This window comes from Podarcis tiliguerta (assembly GCF_965153285.1).
Source record: "Podarcis tiliguerta genome assembly, chromosome: 6".
Classification (NCBI taxonomy): Eukaryota; Metazoa; Chordata; class Lepidosauria; order Squamata; family Lacertidae; genus Podarcis; species Podarcis tiliguerta.
The window spans coordinates 38573689-38592901 of NC_139539.1; the positions used below are offsets into that span (position 1 = coordinate 38573689).

The 19213-nt window shown below is 42.1% G+C and overlaps 2 protein-coding genes and 1 long non-coding RNA gene across 16 annotated transcripts in view; 2 read left to right on the plus strand and 1 right to left on the minus strand.

Annotated features, from left to right (window-relative positions):
- Positions 1 to 11215, minus strand: part of PFKFB2 (6-phosphofructo-2-kinase/fructose-2,6-biphosphatase 2) — a 39066-nt gene extending 27851 nt beyond the window's left edge. For 3 of the 14 annotated variants that reach the window (XR_014512194.1, XM_083444456.1, XM_083444454.1), the window contains exons 1-8: positions 10662 to 11215; positions 9746 to 9890; positions 6227 to 6352; positions 5455 to 5551; positions 4709 to 4775; positions 3162 to 3236; positions 2494 to 2550; positions 546 to 670 (exon numbers count right to left, since the gene is read on the minus strand). Coding sequence is in view for 11 of the 14 variants with exons in the window: in XM_083444456.1 (XP_083300582.1) it covers positions 546 to 670; positions 2494 to 2550; positions 3162 to 3236; positions 4709 to 4775; positions 5455 to 5551; positions 6227 to 6352; positions 9746 to 9845 (647 nt within the window). In the remaining 3 variants the exon portion in view is untranslated. Of the gene's footprint in view, positions 1 to 545; positions 671 to 2493; positions 2551 to 3161; positions 3237 to 4708; positions 4776 to 5454; positions 5552 to 6226; positions 6353 to 9745; positions 9891 to 10309; positions 10429 to 10454 lie in introns of those variants that run through there. The other 11 variants (XR_014512195.1, XM_083444447.1, XM_083444450.1 and 8 more) reach the window with 6 other exon arrangements.
- LOC310679444 lies at positions 8990 to 10319 on the plus strand. Its single transcript, XR_014512267.1, has 3 exons — positions 8990 to 9055; positions 9502 to 9538; positions 10235 to 10319. It is a non-coding gene; the product is annotated as an uncharacterized lncRNA (long non-coding RNA).
- A 259-nt stretch (positions 11216 to 11474) lies between the features above and the next one.
- Positions 11475 to 18365, plus strand: YOD1 (YOD1 deubiquitinase; the record flags this gene model as incomplete). Its single annotated transcript, XM_083444566.1, has 2 exons — positions 11475 to 11682; positions 13875 to 18365. The coding sequence occupies 2 exons, from the start codon at positions 11475 to 11477 to the stop codon at positions 14579 to 14581; spliced, it is 915 nt and encodes a 304-aa protein (XP_083300692.1). The 3' UTR covers positions 14582 to 18365.
- Between the last annotated feature and the right edge of the window lie 848 nt (positions 18366 to 19213).

Sequence of the window (19213 nt, forward strand, 5' to 3'; positions counted from 1 at the left end):
ATGGTTTGGTTGGTTGAGGGGCATGGATTGGCTGTGCCTGCCCCTCTAATGCTGCTACTGCAAGGGATTCCATTAAAGGAATTGGGAGCTAGCTATTGCTTGTCCACTCTGTCAAGGGGGCTCGGGCCATAGCAATGAGCTCCTGGTTGCATTTGGGGTGAGGGCAGGTTCCCTGCTCCGCGTAACCCCCAAGTGTATTCCCCCATTCTGACTTTCGCATCGTGCGGAATGTCAGTCTGTTCCCCATGGTGGGGGCAGATAGTCGCAACCAATGCCTACGCAACCACTCACAAATTTGTATTTTAATAAAGTTGTGGCCAAAATTATGCCAAAAATCTTAAACAAAAATTTCTGTGTGATGTGTGAGTTATTTGGGGTGGACCTGGGGACCTCGACACGCAACATACAAATTTCTGATATCTCATACAATATCCTTGTGGAAATGCTGAATTGTCACCACATGTAGTTCTATTCTTGGCTTCATTTCCACCCCAAACACATACAACAACTTGAAAATCTCCCAACTCCTTAGTCCTGCCTCTTACTTGTCATAATTAACTGGATCAAGAGGCTGATAGGTGACTTTATAGCATTCTATTCGCTTTAGGAAATCATCCATCACATTCTCTCGGTTTCTCTCTGGGTAGTCAGGGCTGGAAACCTTCACTTCCTGATCAACAAAGAAAGTTGTTTCAAAAGTTAAGCAAACTTTATACATAAAAAGAAAAGAAAAAGCACTAGTGAAACAAGTGTCTGACTGGCTGCTCCTGAAGCAGCGTAGCTCCAACACACATGATCCCTAAGCTTCCAAACAAAAAGATACTGTTTAAATGTCTGCCTCATCCTGGCACAGAAACAAAGGACAATACTAAATGAATAGTGCATTATTTGCTTTGGGAATAGATAGACTGGGCTGCCCTTTCTATTACCTTTCCATGCATGCTGTTTGCAAGCTTGTGCCAAAAATATGTTCCAAGGTCAATAATTTGATGACTTAATTTTAGCTTCCAAAGTCTTACATAACTTACGTAAATACATCCATTAGCCTTAAGTTACCATACCTAAACCAACAGTATTTTCTTCAAGCTCTGCATATAAGGGAGTAGCCATTGCCAAAAGCTATTACTTACACACCCTACCCACCCACACCATTGGAGTAAAATTATGGAGGGGGGAAGTATATGATACATATAAGCTTGATAAAATTGCTTTTGAAATAGAAATAAGCAAACCCAATGATCACTAAGATGTTCTGGATTCATTTACTCACAAAGCCCGGAAATTCTTAAAAAAGTGTCTTATATGGGGTCAAACCACCGTTCCACTGATCTCTAAGGCCAGGCCAAAAATCCCTCCTCTACATTTGCAGGGCCATTTCTCCCAGCTGGGTTTACTTCAGATATTGCAGCCTGGCTGGTGGGAAAATAACCTCATGTGGGGAAATAACCTCAAGTGTTGAACCCCCTTTTCCAGGTGAGGGAAAGGGGTTTCAACATTCTACAACTGCAGACAGCTTTTGTCATTAAAATCACATGCCATTTGAAAATTGGACTGATGAATCTGTAAAGACACACATTATCTTGTGTAACCTGACATATAAGCATGACACTAAAATGCAGGTGTGCTGCTAGCAGGAAGTCTAACTGCAGTGCTGATTGCCAGAGTAACCATGTAAATTGGCTAAGACCAGGGTCACATAACATGTGAAGGGCAATATGTGACCATAAACATATGCAGACACATACCAGGGAACTCCAGCCACAGTATAGAGTGGCCCTTTGAGAACTTGAAACAAGAGTCTTGGAACAGACAGTGTTGGCAACAGAACTGTCTAATACTGCAATATAAAAAACAAAACCACTGAATGACCTTGGACAGCTCTCATCAGGGCTGGCCCAAGACATTTTGGCACCTGAGGTGAACCACAAAATGGCATCCCCCTCCCCACCAGGGAAGAACAAGGGAGAAAATGTAAAGATCTACATCGAGATCTACTGTCCCTATGGATTCTGCCACCTGAGATGGTAGCCTTGCTTTACCTCATGGATGAGCCAGCCCCAGCTCTCATAGAGAACTAAGAACTAAGCTCTTCAGTATGTGCCATTATTTTGTTTGATATTTTTCAAGTGGTGTTCAAACTGGACTGAATCCAGATTCAACCCTCAAGACCAGATTTCCAGGGAGATGCAGGGGGAAGGAGGAACCCATGAAAATTGCTGCCTACACCCTTTACCCTGGCAGAAGCATTCCCCTGAACAGAGTTCCTCTCACAGGAAGTCTACATCCAATCTGTAGTATGCCTTTTCTTTGATGAATATCCACACAACACTGGCAAACCGGCAGGAAGAACAAATGATGCATGAAATGTGGAGCTGGTCTAAAACATCACAAAATGGTGGTCTTTCTCTAGCAACACCAAACTAATGCCAGTTAAGTATTCTGTAACAAAGAAAATCTAAGTAGGCCAACCTCTGGAATATGTCAAATACTCACCAATATATTGGCAGCAATGACCTCTGGATCATCACAGACAGACTCCACAAAAAACACCTGCAAAAGGGTTGGGGGTTGGAGGAGGAAAGATGCTTATTAAATTGCAGGTCCTCTACAGGCTGCAGCCCCCTCAGCCTAATTTCAAAAGGCCTTGGTATGCAATTAGTTCACACCGCCCACTGGAATTCTCTGCTACCAGCAGTCAGATCACTGGGTAGAGAGGAAGGTTGGAGAGAGAAAAGGGAGGGTCACAAAGAGAGGCAGAAAAGAAGGTAGCAGAAGAGGAGAGGCAGAGGGAGGAAGTGAAATAAACAATGAAAGAGAGAAAGAAAGAGAAATGGGGTGGTCCAGCCACTTTTGCTCTGGTTTTGCTTGATATGGGCTCACCACCTGAATGGGTTTTTACTTTCATTTAGATTTTGTATCTACAGCTGTCATCAGGCCCCTAAAATTTCTACTTCAGTAATAATAATTTAATAATCAGTAAGTCCTAATTTAGCAATTTAGATAATTCCTTCCCAATTAAAAAGAATCCAAAATGAGAGGTAACCTGCTCTGAGAGCTTATTATACACCCCCCACCCGCACCCACCCCTGCTCTAGCACACAATGATAGACAAGCTCATTTTTTACTTTGAACTGGGAACAAGCTTGTAATGAAGTCATCACCTTAAAAGAATTTTCTTTAGCAAAGGTCAAAATCATGTCCCGCCTCTCCCGAGTTGTGTTAGTTGCATCAAAGACCTTAAAGAGATAGACAAATGTGCCCATCAAACATAGGTATCCACGGAGCATTAGAAGAATAGGCAGATAACATACAAATACACACATGCCTAGACAGCTTTAAATCTCAGCTAAACATTTAATAATGGATTGAATTCAAGTCCGTCTCATAACAAAATCTCAAAGAACTCTACTGGACTCCACACCTTATTATTTTTAAATAGATAAGCTGGCAGAATCTCACTGCACATATGAAGCAGAACTTCCAGGTCTTAATTACAACTCAAACCACATACTAAAATCTTTATTACATTTTAATCTGCTGCCTCTCTGAGAGCCTAGAGTGACACAACAAATATAAACAGAGATAAAAACTCAAACTTAGGATAGATTGACATGGGGTAGGGACCCTGCTACCCAAGTAAATGAGATTGGCGGGGACAAACGAGGAAGTTTTTTCCGGCTGTGGCTCCAATCTTTGGAACTTCTCACCTCTTGACACCTACAAGTCCAACACATGCCAATCTTTTCAGAAAGCAGTATTTGGAGACAGCCTTAATTATGTATTCAAACATTTGTTTACTGCCCTTCATTAAATTTGATGCAACAATAAAGCAATGAACATGTTGACGCTGACCACAAATAAAAGCAGCGGATAAAGTATCAGAAACTGTGCTTAAAAGGCCTGGGGGAGTGAAAACATTTTGCCTGGTACCTAAAAGATTATGTTGGGGTTGGACAAGTCCCTATGGAGAGGGAAGTTCCATAACTAGGGCAGTCTAGCCAAGAAAAGTCCTCTCTGTAGTTGATACCAACTTCACTTCAATTTATCAGTTTCTGATGGGAGAGGTACTCAGAGAAGGCCATTAGCAGATGATCTTGGAGTCCAAGCAAGAACATCAGGAAGAACTTTCTGACAGTAAGAGCTGTTCGACAGTGGAATGGACTCCCATGAGACGTGGCGGATTTTCTTTCCTTGGATTTGGTTGGATGGCAATCTCTCATGTATGATCTAGCCGAGATTCCTGCATTGCAGGGGATTAGACTAAATGACCTTTGGGATCCCTTCCAACTCTACAATTCTATGATTCTATGTGTCTAAGAGCTTTTTCTTTCTTCTTCTTTTGCCCCAACACTTTCCCCATGAAAACCCACTCTTTACTGCTGAAAACAGTTCCACAGGAAAACTGAATTGCTGTTTGTTCCAATTCACTGCTAAAGAGCGGGTTTTCCTGGAGAGAAAGCCATGAGAAATTACACCCTGTTATTAGATACGAGTAGATGTATTCTGGGCTTGTGCCATAAACTCTAATTCATTTAGGGCCCACCTTGAGATCTTGGACACGCCATTAGCCCAGACATACATTGTGAGGCCAATTCTTAATTTCCCCTGTATGTATTTACGTGATGGGAGTGGTGCTCTTGTGTCTCGGTCCCGCCTGTAGTGGGTCCCAAACCACCAGCTGAAGGCCAATAATCTTGTGTGCACTTACAGCTATCTGGCCAGACTCCTCCATGAGATAAACTTTCACATCTTCAAGAGCCACCAAGGCACATAGTCTGCAAGATAATCAACATCATCATCATCGAGTAGGATGGTTTAAACCAAAGACGACATCAAACCAAACTACAGTGGTACCTCTAGTTACGAACTTAATTCGTTCTGGAGGTCCGTTCTTAACCTGAAACTGTTCTTAACTACAGGCGTGCTTTCACTAATGGGGCCTCTTGCTGCTGCTGTGCTGCCAGCACATGATTTCCTTTCTCATCCTGGGGCAAAGTTCTCAACTCAAAGTAACTCTTCCAGGTTAGTGGAGTTTGTAACCTGAGGTGTTTGTAACGCGAGGTACTACTGTACTGGATGCAGTGAGTCAGTGGAATATGTTATACAGCAATAGGCTTCTCCCTGTTTATTTTATAGTGCAACCCACTGAATCAGATATGGGGGTGGCGAAATGGGATGGGCTGCCCCTGGTACAGTAGGATAGTTTCTTCACATGCCCCCCTCTACCCTACTATTCCGCCCTTCCTTTTATTTATTTCTATCCCATGGGGATAACTTACTAAAAGTTGAATGATATCTTGGCTTTTCTATCTTCAAAGGTTTAAAAATAACATCTCCCTGTGTTTGAGGTTAATTTTAGTGAATTCCAAAACTAGCAACATAAATACTGAATTATGATTATCTGTTATTATTTAACAGTCACCAATATTTTGAGAGATGCTGGCATTAACTTACTTTCGAATCCTCATGGCTTCTTCATTATCATGCCTGAAGAAATCATATGACTTGTACGATTGTACTGCTTCACGGCGGTAGACTCCTAAGTTAAATACTTCACAAAACAGAAATTCAGTTGTCAACATTCCATAATAAATAGTGTTACAGTACTAATAGCAGATGGAAATCTGGTATCTAAATGCCAGTCATCGAAATACCACTATTCATTCAGATTTTACCTTCACTCCCCTCCTCATGGGCCTCACTTAAAAAAGGAGATTAAGAAATTAAAAACATGGCATCAATGCATCTGTTTGTGATCTAAGTACAAATATTGCTGTACTACATGAATACCTATAAATGGTTATTTCCATTTTCCAAATGGGAAAACTGAATCACAAACACTATGCTTATAGTGGCCCACCAACTTGTTTGGGATTCTCAATCACCTAAAGACTCTGGGGATCGCAATAAGAAACTTTTTTCAAAAAATAGAGCTGAAATTAGACTTCTAAAGTACCACTGAAACATATTTCTTTTCCTTGTACTGACACTGCCAAAAAGTAGAATACTGTGATACCATTGTTATTTAGCACTTGTTCAGAACAACTTTTCAATTATAGGAAGAAATAAAAAGATAACCGCATCTAGGCATAATCAATCAACCAGGACTGGATTAATGCAAGCTTCTAACTACCAGCTTTCCCAGCCACTCGCAGCTGATCAGAAACTATTTATTGTTTTAACTGCGTAATAACTATTACATCTCATGCATAGAAATATAAAAAACCTTTTGTAGGCACTCCAATCCAGTTGAGGTAGCGAGTTAATTTCTTGGACACATAGGTCTTGCCTCTTGCAGGGAGGCCAATCATTACAATCAGAGTAGGGGAATTGGTCATATAAGAGGCCCATGCTGCAAAGAAAGCAAAGACAGAATAGGTGACTTCTACAAGACTGAAAAAGAAAAATGCTGGCAATAAGCCAAAGTAATGACGGCTTCCCACAACTCCTTCTGCCCATACATCTGCCATAGACAAGGACACCGTGTTCTGCTCCCATAATCAATCAGTGGACTATGGCATGGTTGTATCACGTGTTTGCTAACGAAGAAGGCTAACCAAGCAAAAAATAGCCACTGACTATGTGCCTCAAACTGAGCGTGTCACTCAGTTAAAAATATTTTCCAATTAAGCTGTGGGCTTTTCAAGGTTAACAGAAAATGTCACGATCCCTCTTGAGAACACCAATGGAGCCAGCTTCCTTTCTGAACATGATGAATATAGATCTGAAAAAAATTAAACTAGTCTTTTATTTGCTTTTTGTCTAAGATGCCGAATTTTCTAACATTCATGCTGCCCTCAAATGAACAGGAGCTGCGTATGATGCTTATCAAGAAATATATTATTTTTCTTCAGTGAAAGAATAGTCTGCAGTTCATGGCAGATACCTGTACATGATTTGTATTCGGTACCGCAATGATCAAAAGCCTAACAAAACAGATGTCTGTGGAACCTGCAGACAAACCTTCCCAACACGATTCTCTCTAGATGTCATTATTCTTAAAGGCAAACTAAATAGAATTTCTCCCCATTTATAGCCCCAGCTTATGGAAGGACTAGTTTGGGGGTGGCTGCTGTAGCTACTACTCCACGAAATCCTGGCTCCATTTCAGTCAACACCAACGTTCTCAATTATTGTAGTGGATCCAGGATTAAATTGCATAACTGAACATTTTACCAGTGTGTGGCCATATCCATCTCTGACAGATATCATATGAGAGAAACCTGAAGCTACTTCATTACTGGCTTCCCTGGATCTCTTGAAATAAGGTGGAACCCCTAAGCCTACCAATTTTACTAATGAGATAAATTCTCCTCTCAAATGTAATCTGGCAATAACCTAAACAAAATTTCTTTTTTATCCCAAGGTTAAAGGAAGTAGATTGTAACATAAAAATGGGTACAACCCATTCTGCAAGCTGGGCTGAAATAGATGGAAGTTGCAGATGAAGAAATCTCTATTTTTATGCAACTTGCTTTGTTTTTAGTGGGGCATCAGCAAAAGAAGTTCACTGGGTCTAGTGTCAAAAATAAGGAGACATGTAAAGATGAGCTAGGTCTGTCTGAGAGAAAGAACAATTTTAATAGCTTATCTCTACAAGAGTTAAATCACATTTTAGCTTCGGTGTGACAGTCCTGAAAGTACAAAACCGCAGACAACAACAATTTTCCAGATCAAAATTTTGTGTTGAAGGAATTGGGCAACTTATGCTGAAAAAGCAGCCAGGCTTCCTCAAGCTTGGCCCTCCAGATGTTTTTTGGCCTACAACTCCCATGATCCCTAGCTAGCAGGACCAGTGGTCAGGGATGATGGGAATTGTAGTCTCAAAACACCAGGAGGGCTGAGTTTGAGGAAGCCTGCTCTACACTGATTGTCTGCTCAAACTGTCAGTCTACCATGACTAAACCCTACTATGGGTCTGTCTGGCCTTAATTTTCAAAGAATAGCGTTGTGAGTTGGGTGTCTGTGTGTCAGTCTGGATTATATCCTTGGATTCCTTCCAGACCTGTGAGCCTGTATCCAGTGAGGGTTACAATCTAGGAGAGGCTGCTGAACAGGTCAGACAAAATTTCTATGTAAGATAATGGCTTTAGCTGGCCACTTAAGTACTCTCATTGGCATGTCAAAGATAATGAACTAGACTGCAATAGCTACAACGAAGTGATGGTGCTGTCCAGGGATGGAGGGTTGGCATTCTCTCCACTCTGGCTGGATGCCACTGTCATTTTAGGATGAAGAACAGTAGTATGGTATGAGTGCTGTGTGTGTGTGTTTAGCTGGTGCTGGAAGCTAGACGTATCTGTTCTGTCCTGGATCTGAAGCTGAATTTTCGGCTTCCCTGGAAGCCTAATGGAGAAGCAAGATATGGTGTGGTGTTAATGCTATATGAGCCCTTCCATCCTACACTCATATTGTATATAAGTGTAAATAAAACCATGTATCCTAAAGGCACCACAGTCTGCTGACCTTCATTCCAAGGAAATGAAGCCTTGAGTAAAGTGCAGGCAGCCCCACAGTCTCTTGCTACTCAGAGATTAGGCTGGTGCACTACAGTAGTATAGGATTCAACCAATAAAGTAAGTCAGTGCCATTACAAAAAATTGAGGGATAGGGTTCAAGACAGAGCCCAAAAATTTAAATTTAAAAAAAATTGTCATGTCAGCAAAAACAAATTGTATGCAGGCTACTGTACTAGAACAATGCAACAAACCTAGCTATTACAGGCAGTGCTTTTTTCCCTTTAAATATGTTTAGGAGTACTCTCAATTTTGACTCAAGAAAATCACCATTTTATAGTTCAAATAGGGAAAAATAAAAACAGTAAATGAACAAAAGTACAAAGATTCACAAAATGTTTAGGGTATACGTCCCCCCAGAAAAAAGCACTGATTACAGGAATACTGCAGGGACTACAGTCATACAGCCAGAGAGAAATATTTTGGAATGGGGTGCAGACAAGCAATTTCCTGGTGGTAGAGAGAGACTGGCAGTTGCATGTATATTTTCTGTAATCACAAGACTGCAAGAAGCCCTACCAGCATAGAAGGAACTGAATGTAAGTTACCCTACTGACCTACTGGACTTCACATTCATTTACTTATTCACCCTCTTCCCAGAGGATCTAAAACAAATAAAGAGTTCTAAGAATATAGGTTAAAGGATCCTGGTACTGAGGTTGTTTATTCTTCATTAGCAAACTATCTCATGACTCTGTGACAGTTGTAGGAAGTCTCCTAGAAACTAGGGTCCTACAGCATACAACTAACCCTTTGGCAGACATTATAAAAGTATACAGCTATTCAAAGTGGGGGAGGTGGTAGTAGTTTAGTCACTTTAACAGAAATGACACAAGTAGCCGTGGGTCAGGGTGACAGTAATTTATATAAAATTAATCCCATTATCAATTCCTTTAAAGTATTTCTATTCCAGTTTTATTTTTATTCTGCCTTTCACAGAACTTCACATATCAAATTAACATGGTTCTCCGTCTTCTCTTTCCAGAGCTTTTTTTCTCCTCAGAACAACCCCTGTGAAACAGGTGAGGCTAAAAGAAAGCTTGTCGCTATATATAATTTAGCTTGGTCTCATAACATCAAGGGTTGTGCCCTGGGGAATAATTCATCCCTATATTTAGCACTGTGATAAATTTGAAAGTTGGAGCACACCCACCCACACCCACACACCACTTTTGTTTCAGTATTTATATATGTGCTGCCCAGCAAAGCAAAGCATCACAAATACTCACAGCACTTTTTCTCCGAGAATCGCTGATTTGAAGGTTTGTTTTCTTGGTTGCAACCGTTGCTGTTTACCTGCTCTGGTACTGGAGCTGCATCCCCTGACATTGCTACAAGGCACACACTTCGTCACTTTTGATCGCCAGCCTTCTTCTGGAAAACCAAAGGAGGAGTATTATGAAATGCTCAGCTCTCTGGCAGTAAAAGAATAACATGCACAAACAGCAATCTGTCCCTGATGTTCCTTCCAAGAGGGACTAAAGTGGGGCAGGGAAAAGCGGAAGCTACATTGAAGTTGCTAATCAAGGTCAAGAGATACTCATCATACTATTTTCAAGGATGGCACAAACCCCATAAAGAAGGAAAGTAGGAAAAGGTCTCATTCTCCCTGAAGAGACCTTTACTACCAGGAAATGGGTATTTGCACCGTATATAATCCTTAGCATCCTTCATTTGACAATTACATCATCATCTTTCTCTTTCTCTCTTTTTTGCAGAATTCCAATTGCTAAAGACCTTTCTAGGCTAGAGGGCATTACAGTGATCAGCCCAAAGCCAGCAGCAACACACACCGGTGATCCCAGACATGTAGCCGCGAATAACTGTTGACGAGGATTTATATCTGGAGTTAGAGCCCTCCTGTCAGTTCAGCAGCTGGAGCCTCAAAATCTCTTGCTCAAGCTCAAAGAGCCTTTCCTCCCGCCGGGCCCAACACACCTGCAGAATTTAGCACGCCGTCGCTGGGGACAGCAAGTCCAGCGTCTTGAGCACAGAACGGGAGCCGGTCCGGCAGCTCCAAAGCAGAAATGCAGATTGAGAAAGAGCCCGCCCCCCCTCCTGCCTGCCCCCAAAGGCCAGTGAAGCCAGGGCACTGCAGTGCATCCGAAACCTCAGCAGCAGGTATCCAGGTGCATCCTATTTTACCTTCCAGACGCCGAGAGGGAAAAGGAGGCCGGCTCTGCGAAGATGCGGAAATGAAAACGGCCAACCGGCAGCGCCGGCTACGAGGTGCGAATTCAGTAAGTGACGCAAAGAAACGCAGAAAGAGGGAAACGGAAAAAAACAGTGGCAAAAGGAGGGTTATCGTACACTTGCGTATGATCACAAGGGTATTGCTCAAGGGTGGTGGTGTATTTAACGATGTGCATGAAATTACATAAGCCCTGTACATCCATCTTATTTCTTGGGTGTTGCAGTGCTACCGTCGCACTCAATGCGTTCACACGTTCGCGGACTGAGTTTGAAAAGCAACCCGACACGTAACCGCGGGCAGGAAACTTATCCAGAGGACTGGTGGCACTTATAAAGGGCCAAATGTAATACAGCAAACGGTTCGGGACCCACGCCGCAAACGCATGTGCAAAGAGGCTCCGCGTAGCAGCGGCTCCTGTTACAAAACAATGTGGGGGAAAGGGAGCGCAGAAAGCCGCCGCCGCTGCGACGAGGCATCTTAAGCCTCCGGGCTCAGAGCCTCCTCTACCGCGCATGCGCGTGGAAGGAATGGCGTGGGAGTCGCCTAAGCCGGATGTTTTCAAGCGATCTTTGGCTGGGAGCTCGCCCCCGAATCTGATTGGTTGCCCCGGTGCCGTGCACGTTGGTTCGATGGGGGAAAGGGACCAATAGGAAGTCTGAGGAAGGAGGCGCGAGGGCTGCCGGTAGCCGCCGCCATTTTGCTGTTGGGGGGCTCTGAAACCCGGCAGCCGCCGCCGGGACAACTCTGGAACATCAGGCGGCGAGATGTTGCGGTTGCGCTGTAAAGCCCGGAGCGGCTCCTATCCGCTGCCCGGACTCACGGCGCACTCCCGCCTGCGCGAGCTCCAGGCCGCGATCGCTACCCTCACCGGGGTCCCCGTCAAGGCCCAGCGCCTGCTGCTCGGTTTCCCCCCGCTCGGCCTCGACCTCAGCGACGAGGAGCGGCGCCTCGGGGAGCTCGGCATCCACTCTGGTAGGCCTCTTCAGATGAGAAGTTTTGGGGGGGTGTCTTAGCTTCCTCCTGAGAAGCCGGGGGGGGGTGTCCCTCGAAACTCCTCCTGGCCCTGTACGATGTGTGGTAGTGTAGCCTTCTGTTGTGTAGCTGGACGAAGGGTCAGTTCACGAGTAGCCTTGGGATATGCGTCCTCGCAAAGTGGCATTCAGAGGCATCTTACACCGGAACTGGGAACACAGGGTACCGTAGGTAGGCATCGCAGCCAAGTGTTACTGGTCTTATTCTGCTCCGCGAATTTGTCTGTTCCCCTTTTTAAAAGCTTCCAAGTTGGTTGCCATCACCACACTTTTCAAAGGTAAAATCCAAGGTGGTGAGCGGATCCAATTATGCCCAACACTGATTAAAAGCAGCCTGTAATAGTAACATAGGTTGGGATTTTCGTTCAGTTTTTTGGCCAGTTAGAATGGATGTATCTATCCTTCCTCCCCAACCTGGCGCCCTCTTGGGTGTTTCAAGCAGTTCCCTCCAGCCCCAGCCACACGACCAATGGTAAGAGATGATGGAGACATAGTCCAGTAACATCTGGAGGGTATCAGTCATTTCCTTTTCTGCCAGCTGGTAAGGAAGGGAGAAGCCTGATTTCAGTTGGTGCAGCTGAATGAGTGTTTTCGCAAATGGTTTTAGAATGCAATCCTGTGTTCCTTGGAAGTGTGTCCCAGAGGCTATAGGATAGAATGGATCTACCTCTTTAGTGTTGGGAAAGGACACCTGATGTCAGAGTCTCCTTTTCTGTTTCTTCCTCCTTAGGTGTCTTGGCCCAAACAGTGTTGGAGCTCCAACATGGTGGGGCAAAAAGGGGGTGTTCTAGGAAGCTGCAAGGATCCAAAGCTATCTATGCCCCCCCACAAGTCCACATACAGTGATACCTTGGGTTAAATACTTAATTCGTTCTGGAGGTCCATTCTTAACCTGAAACTGTTCTTTACCTGAAGCACCACTTTAGCTAATAGGGCCTCCTGCTGCCGCCGCGCCGCCAGAGCACGATTTCTGTTCTTGTCCTGAAGCAAAGTTCTTAACCTGAAGCACTATTTCTGGGTTAGCAGAGTCTGTAACCTGAAGCGTATGTAACCTGAGGTACCACTGTACAGGGAGGAGGAAGTTTAGACACACTCCAAAAATTGCCAAAATACGTTGCTTCCCTTTCTTTACTTTTGCTTCTGATTACAACAGGAAACGGATAGAAATGCAGGAGTGCTCTTTCTTCCCCTCTGCTGGCTTTACGTCCTATATATCTTAGAATAAAGCAGTTAAATTGTCTTCCATGTCCTCCTCTTACCTGCCCTCTTTAGTATTGGCAGCTTAAGAGGAATAGTTCTGTCCAGCAATAATATTAGGCTGTCTTCTTAACAAATTGTAGTTATCAAAAGATGAGTGGTGCAACATTTCTTTGGAGGGAAACTACACATTGCAAAATATTTCTGAAGCACAGCATGTATTCAATCACATAACAGGAAATATTGAAACAATGACACAGATGTTTTGACATCCTATAATTGTCTAAAATTGGCTGGGTGTTGGTTGTTACTACCCACTAATTAAATTTCAGATTTTTGCTGTTAGTATTAGTATTAGTATTGAATATTCTCAGCCTACCCTGATGCACAAGAGGATTAGTGTAGCTTCCCATCTATTTAAAATGGGGAATATGCTCTCTCTCTCTCTTTCTCTTTTTGTGTGTATAAATCTTGTTCAGGAATAGGTTGTAATTCCAAAAACACACTTAATGTGTCATAAAACTCAGTGAGCTGTAGTTCTATATGCACAATAATTCCGTTGACATCTGAAGAAAACATTCAGAAATTGTTGACTGTTAAATTTTAAAGCTATTTCTAGAAGCCCTACAATGAAATTTTGAGTTTTCTGATTTCTGCATTTAGCCACCAGGAAATCATGCTGGCAGTAAAATCTAAATCTTACCTACATATTCATGACCAGTTTTTATAATACTTTACCTGAGTATCAGAGTACTTAATATATTTTCTCATTTCAGCCTACATAATATTATTACCCTATTAGATAATGTCGGGGGGGGGCATCTGAAAGATTAATTCATGGTCGACTGAGACTCAGTAGGGAGGGACTTGTAGTTCATGCTCTTAATTGCTGCAGTAAACTATACCTTTATTTCTTTGTTCTGTTTTTCTTGACAGGTGATACACTAATAGTTGAAGAAGATGCAGCCAAGCCCAAGACTGAGTCACCCATAGTTACAAAACGGACTGTTCCTAATTCAGTCAGGGAAGCACTCCCTGTGCTTGCTCGGAAGGTTGTTCCAGCAGATAACTCATGTCTCTTTACCAGTATATACTATGTGGTAGAAGGTGGGGTTTATGACCCAGGATGTGCCCCAGAGATGAGAAATCTTATAGCTCAGATAGTAGCAAGTGATCCAGAATCCTATAGTGAGGCAGTACTAGGAAAAACTAACCAGGAATACTGTGAATGGATCAGAAGAGAAGATACATGGGGAGGTGCAATTGAGGTTTCCATTTTGTCTAAATTCTATCAATGTGAAATTTGTGTAGTGGACACTCAGACGGTTAGAATTGATCGTTTTGGGGAAGATGCTGGCTATGCCAAACGGGTTCTTTTAATTTATGATGGTATTCACTATGATCCACTTGAGCGTAAAATTCCCAACTCAGATATTCCACCCCAGACAATTTTTTCAGCATCTGATGACATTGTCCTTGCACAGGCTTTGGAGTTAGCAGATGAAGCCAGAAGAAAAAGACAGTTTACTGACGTAAACCGGTTTACATTGAGATGTATGGTGTGTCAGAAAGGATTAACAGGGCAAGTGGAAGCCAGAGAACATGCCAAGGAGACTGGGCACACCAACTTTGGAGAAGTGTGAATTTTCTGTGGGGTTGGTTATATCTACTACCTCACGGAACAAGAACAAGCCTCCAGGTTTTTAAATAAGCTGTATGTAATCAGATGAATCCATTATAAGCTTGAAAGACCTAAATTTAATTATGGCTGATGCGCACAGGTTTGCTGTGGTTAGTTTGAGAAGTTTACAAGCGTGTATGTGTGCCATTTTCCAACTGGCTTGGAGTGTTCTTTTGCATGTCTAAGAGAACTAGAGGCAACTATTGATACCAACTGCTCTTGAAAGAATCTGAACAGCTGATGCAGGAATTCCTCTGTGACACAACTGATTATGCGCTCACTCCTGTAGCTAGCTAGGCTTGCATATAAGATTTTAGAATCACTGATGGAATAAAAATGTCAGCTTGGTTACAGAGCTTTTGATTATACAGTCTACTGAAGAGTTTAAGTTGGTTTCCATTCAAATTTGGTAAGATTACTTGTGTCTCTCAGCTTTGTTCATGCAAAATGTGTGTATTTGTTTAACTAAAGGCAGATAAGCTACACAGTTGCCTCTTCAATATAGGAATCCCAAAGTTGGTTTATTTCAAATCACTGAACAAGCATACCATGTTTGCGTAAGTGAAGCTGTCATGATAAAGGGCTTCAGCTTGGAGGTTTAGTCTTCAGCTGTCTTAGATAGTGAAAAGCTACCAATAAGACCACATTTCCTTAGTACTTAATATATTGGTGCCCATTAATTACATTTTAAACTGTTGTTGCCTGCTTGGAGGCTTACGTGCATTACGTGCATGGCACGTTCTTCAAAATTACTGAAATTCCAACATTCCAAGCAATACAAATAAAAGTTTTTTAAAACAACAGATAAATCATATACTCAAGGTGCATTTGGGGGGGGGATATTTCATGCCCCCTCCCAAATTGCCACATGTTTATTTGCTTAATGTGGAACTTTTGGGGCCAAATTCCAAGTAAGTCTGCCTCTTTTCTGGTTTCTAAATATGGCAGTGCTGGATTTCGCTAACTGCTGATTGTCTCCTCTTGAAACATGTCCAAGAAAGATGAACCTCAAACATGTACCTGCTTTATGATGTGAACTGAGGGGTTAGCATGTTTATATAATCTGTCAATTGGGATTGGTGCTTCTCACCAATAGTGGTAGTTCTTGATCTATATCCAGTACCACAATTTGGTGACTTGCTAGTTATACATTTGTGGTTGCCATTATTAATATGACAGCAAGTGCTCCTATACTGTGATCCAACTCTTATTATATCGCATGGTTAAGTGCCACAGTCTTCTTGCTGCTGAGGCCTTTAAGTGGGTAACGTATCACTGGTTAGTGTAAGCTATTTTGTACATGGGCTCTTGGCGTTGGGTCTTGAAACTGCTTCAGTATTTGGGTTGTACCTGGTATCTAAATAACTTTGATCACTTGAATGCTTCTGTCTTCTTTAATTATGAATAATTAATAGTTTGGTTTACATGTACATTTTTTATTTTTAGTAGAATCCAGGTCATTAATAGATTGCAGAACACCCACATTTACCCCTGGGCTAATTTAATTTCAGTTTAAGTTAGAACATTTTTTTTAAGGCAAGGATCTTTTTCAAGGCATTTTTTTTTTTTTAGATCCAGTAGGTACACTTGTTAGGACTAAGAATCTTATTTTCCTATAATTAAAGGCCTGCATATTTATATAAGTCCCCCAACTCATCCATAGTTAAGTGGGAAAATAAATGGTTGGAATGTGGATAGAATCAGTAGACAAGAGTGTAGCATGAGCCTTGGAGTTGCAAGGAGCCAGTGCTAGCAGCCTACTATGGGTTTACATTATGCTGGGATCAGCCATAAATGCCAATTTCAGCACAGCATAAAGTTGTCCAACATAAACAGGTTGAGACTTATTCCATGACAGAGTCAGTGGCATCAATCCCGCCCAGAGTCTAATATTTGATTGGTATTGGAATGAGATTGCAGCCGACATGCACTACTGACGTGTTGCACTACGATGTTGACATGGCTGTTTGTGCTTTCAGCTGTCTGTGCTGTTGGTTTGGGGTGCTAGACCTTAACATTATGCTCTTACCTTTTGAAGGATTCTTTACATTCACTACATATGTTTTTTAGCCATTTTGCTATACTTCTACGTTATTTCCGTTTGGAAACATTGAAACGTTTGTGTTCATCCAGTTATAGGTGCTCAGAATGGTTGATGAAAACAGATTTGTTCTGGCCAGGTGATGTTAAGTTCCATTTATAGCAAAGGGAAAAGTTAGAATGTAATACTTCCATTGCTTTCAACAAAGCTTGCACTACAATTCTGTGCATGGCTACTCAGCACGAAGTCTGACTGTGTCTAGTGGTGCTTTACTCCCAGAAAAATGCATAGGATTACACCCTAGCTCATAACTAACTAGCTGGGTCAGGCTAGTGCAGATGCTACATAGAATTGTCCTGTGATATTTTGACAGAAGCCTTAATTGGACAAGTCAAGTACAGTAGGGCTATGCTTCAGGAAGACACTTCCAATTTTTCCTTGGCTGAAGGAGGCAAAGGTGTAAATACAGTCGTACCTCGGAACTTGAACAGAATCCATTCTGGAAGTCCGTTTGACTTCCGAAACATTCGACTTCCAAAGCGCGGCTTCTGATAGGAAGCTCCTGCAGCCAATCGGAAGCCGTGGAAGCCCTGTCGGACATTTGGCTTCCAAAAGAACGTTCGAAAACTGGAACACTCACTTCTGGTTTTCGATCGTTCAGAAGCCGGAATGTTCGACTCCCAAGGCGTTTGGGAGCCGAGGTACAACTGTAATTCCAATTAATGTGTTTTCGGCTTTGCTTGATTGTGTCTTAAGTAGTGCATATGAAGAGTGAAGCTAATGAAACAGATGGATTTTGAATAAGTGATATTGGTTCTGATGTTGACTTTCAAGTCAGACTGACTAAGAGTGCAGCACACACATACCTAGGAGTGAGTCTAATTGAACTCATGGGTTTTACTTCTGAGTAGATATGCCTAGCATTGCACTGAGAAACTAATTTAATTTTTTAAAATAGTTCTGTTTTAAGTCTCTTCCAGTAACTTTTTACAAGCCTGTGCATATAGGTCTAAAATGTGTGGAAGAATAGAGGAAATAAATATGTGACACATTTTACACAAAATACTTGAGCTGGCCTAACACCAGGCCTAAAGCCATGTACTTTGAAGAAGTTTGCATTAAAATCAGGACCTCCAATTGAATGTACCGTATTTTTTTGCTCTATAAGACGCACCAGACCATAAGACGCACCTAGTTTTTGGAGGAGGAAAACAATATTCTGAATCTCAGAAGCCAGAACAGCAAGAGGGATTGCTGCGCAGCGATCCCTCTTGCTGTTCTGGCTTCTGAGATAGCTGTGCAGCCTTTATTCGCTCCATAAGATGCACACACATTTCCTCTTACTTTTTAGGAGGGAAAAAGTGAGTCTTATAGAGCAAAAAATACGGTATTTGAAATGAGATACAAAAGCTGTGATCTGAAAGTACTGATTTGCGTGAAATTCACTTGAATCCCTGTGGTCCTTTAGCTCAGAGTAAATTTATATTCCCGTATTTGTTCACTTAAGGCTCATCCACACTTCTGATTGCCCCAGGAAAACCTGCTGTTCACTGCTGAATCGAACCAAACATCAGTCAGGTTTTCTGTGGATTAACGTTTGCTTCAACTTAGCACTAAAGAGTGGATTTTCTGGGGGAAAGGGGGGTCGGACAAAGGCAGAACCTCTTGAAGTGAGCCTTGACTATCTCAAACTGTTGGTAGACTATTATTTTGTCCTCAGTTTGCCTGGTTGAGAAATTAGTAATGTTCACAACAGTGGTGTGAAGGTGACCTATTGTTTGCATGGACAAAGATTCCCTAGGTCATTAGTTTTGTATATCTTTTCCTAGTAAATGTTAATTTTGGAAGTATATCTCAAGCTACAGTTTTATGGTTTTGCTGTGGTTTTTTAGGAGGCAACGCTTGATAATGGTTAATATTGAACTAGTAGACTTTAACCCCCCTGCAGCCTATCTTTAAAAAAGTGAAAACAAGTGCAAAAGTGTTACTTTGTCTTCCTGGATTTTACCATCAGTATTATGTATGCACATTGCGTTTTAATTCTTTTTGATAAAATATTTTCAAATGTAGATCAGGTTGATTTTGCTGAAACCAGGAGCAGTGTACCTTCAAAGAACCATGAAAGATTGATGCATTTGAGGAGCAAAATGTTTGAAATTATACAAACTGCCTCAAAACAGACTTTTTAAACTGAAAGCCTGTTAAATCTCGCTGGCTGTTTTAATCAACCTCGGCACAAAGATGATGGCTATCTCCCGTTTCTCTTTAACATCTGGTTATCAGAGTCATGCTGCCTCTGAACATGGAGGCGCCATTTGACTTTTGCCAAACAGCCATTGATAGACCAAGCCATTTAAGCTAGCAGCCCTTACCGTATGCTTTAGTAGTAAATTCCAGTGGTTGTCTGTTAAGGTTTTTTGTACTGAATCAATCACAAATCACCAATGGGTAACCCTGAGTGCTATTATTATGAAATGAGTGGGGGGAAATACCCTCCCAGCTTCCCCCATGCTTTGTAATCTCATAAATCGCTCATGTTTCCCTTTGCCTCTT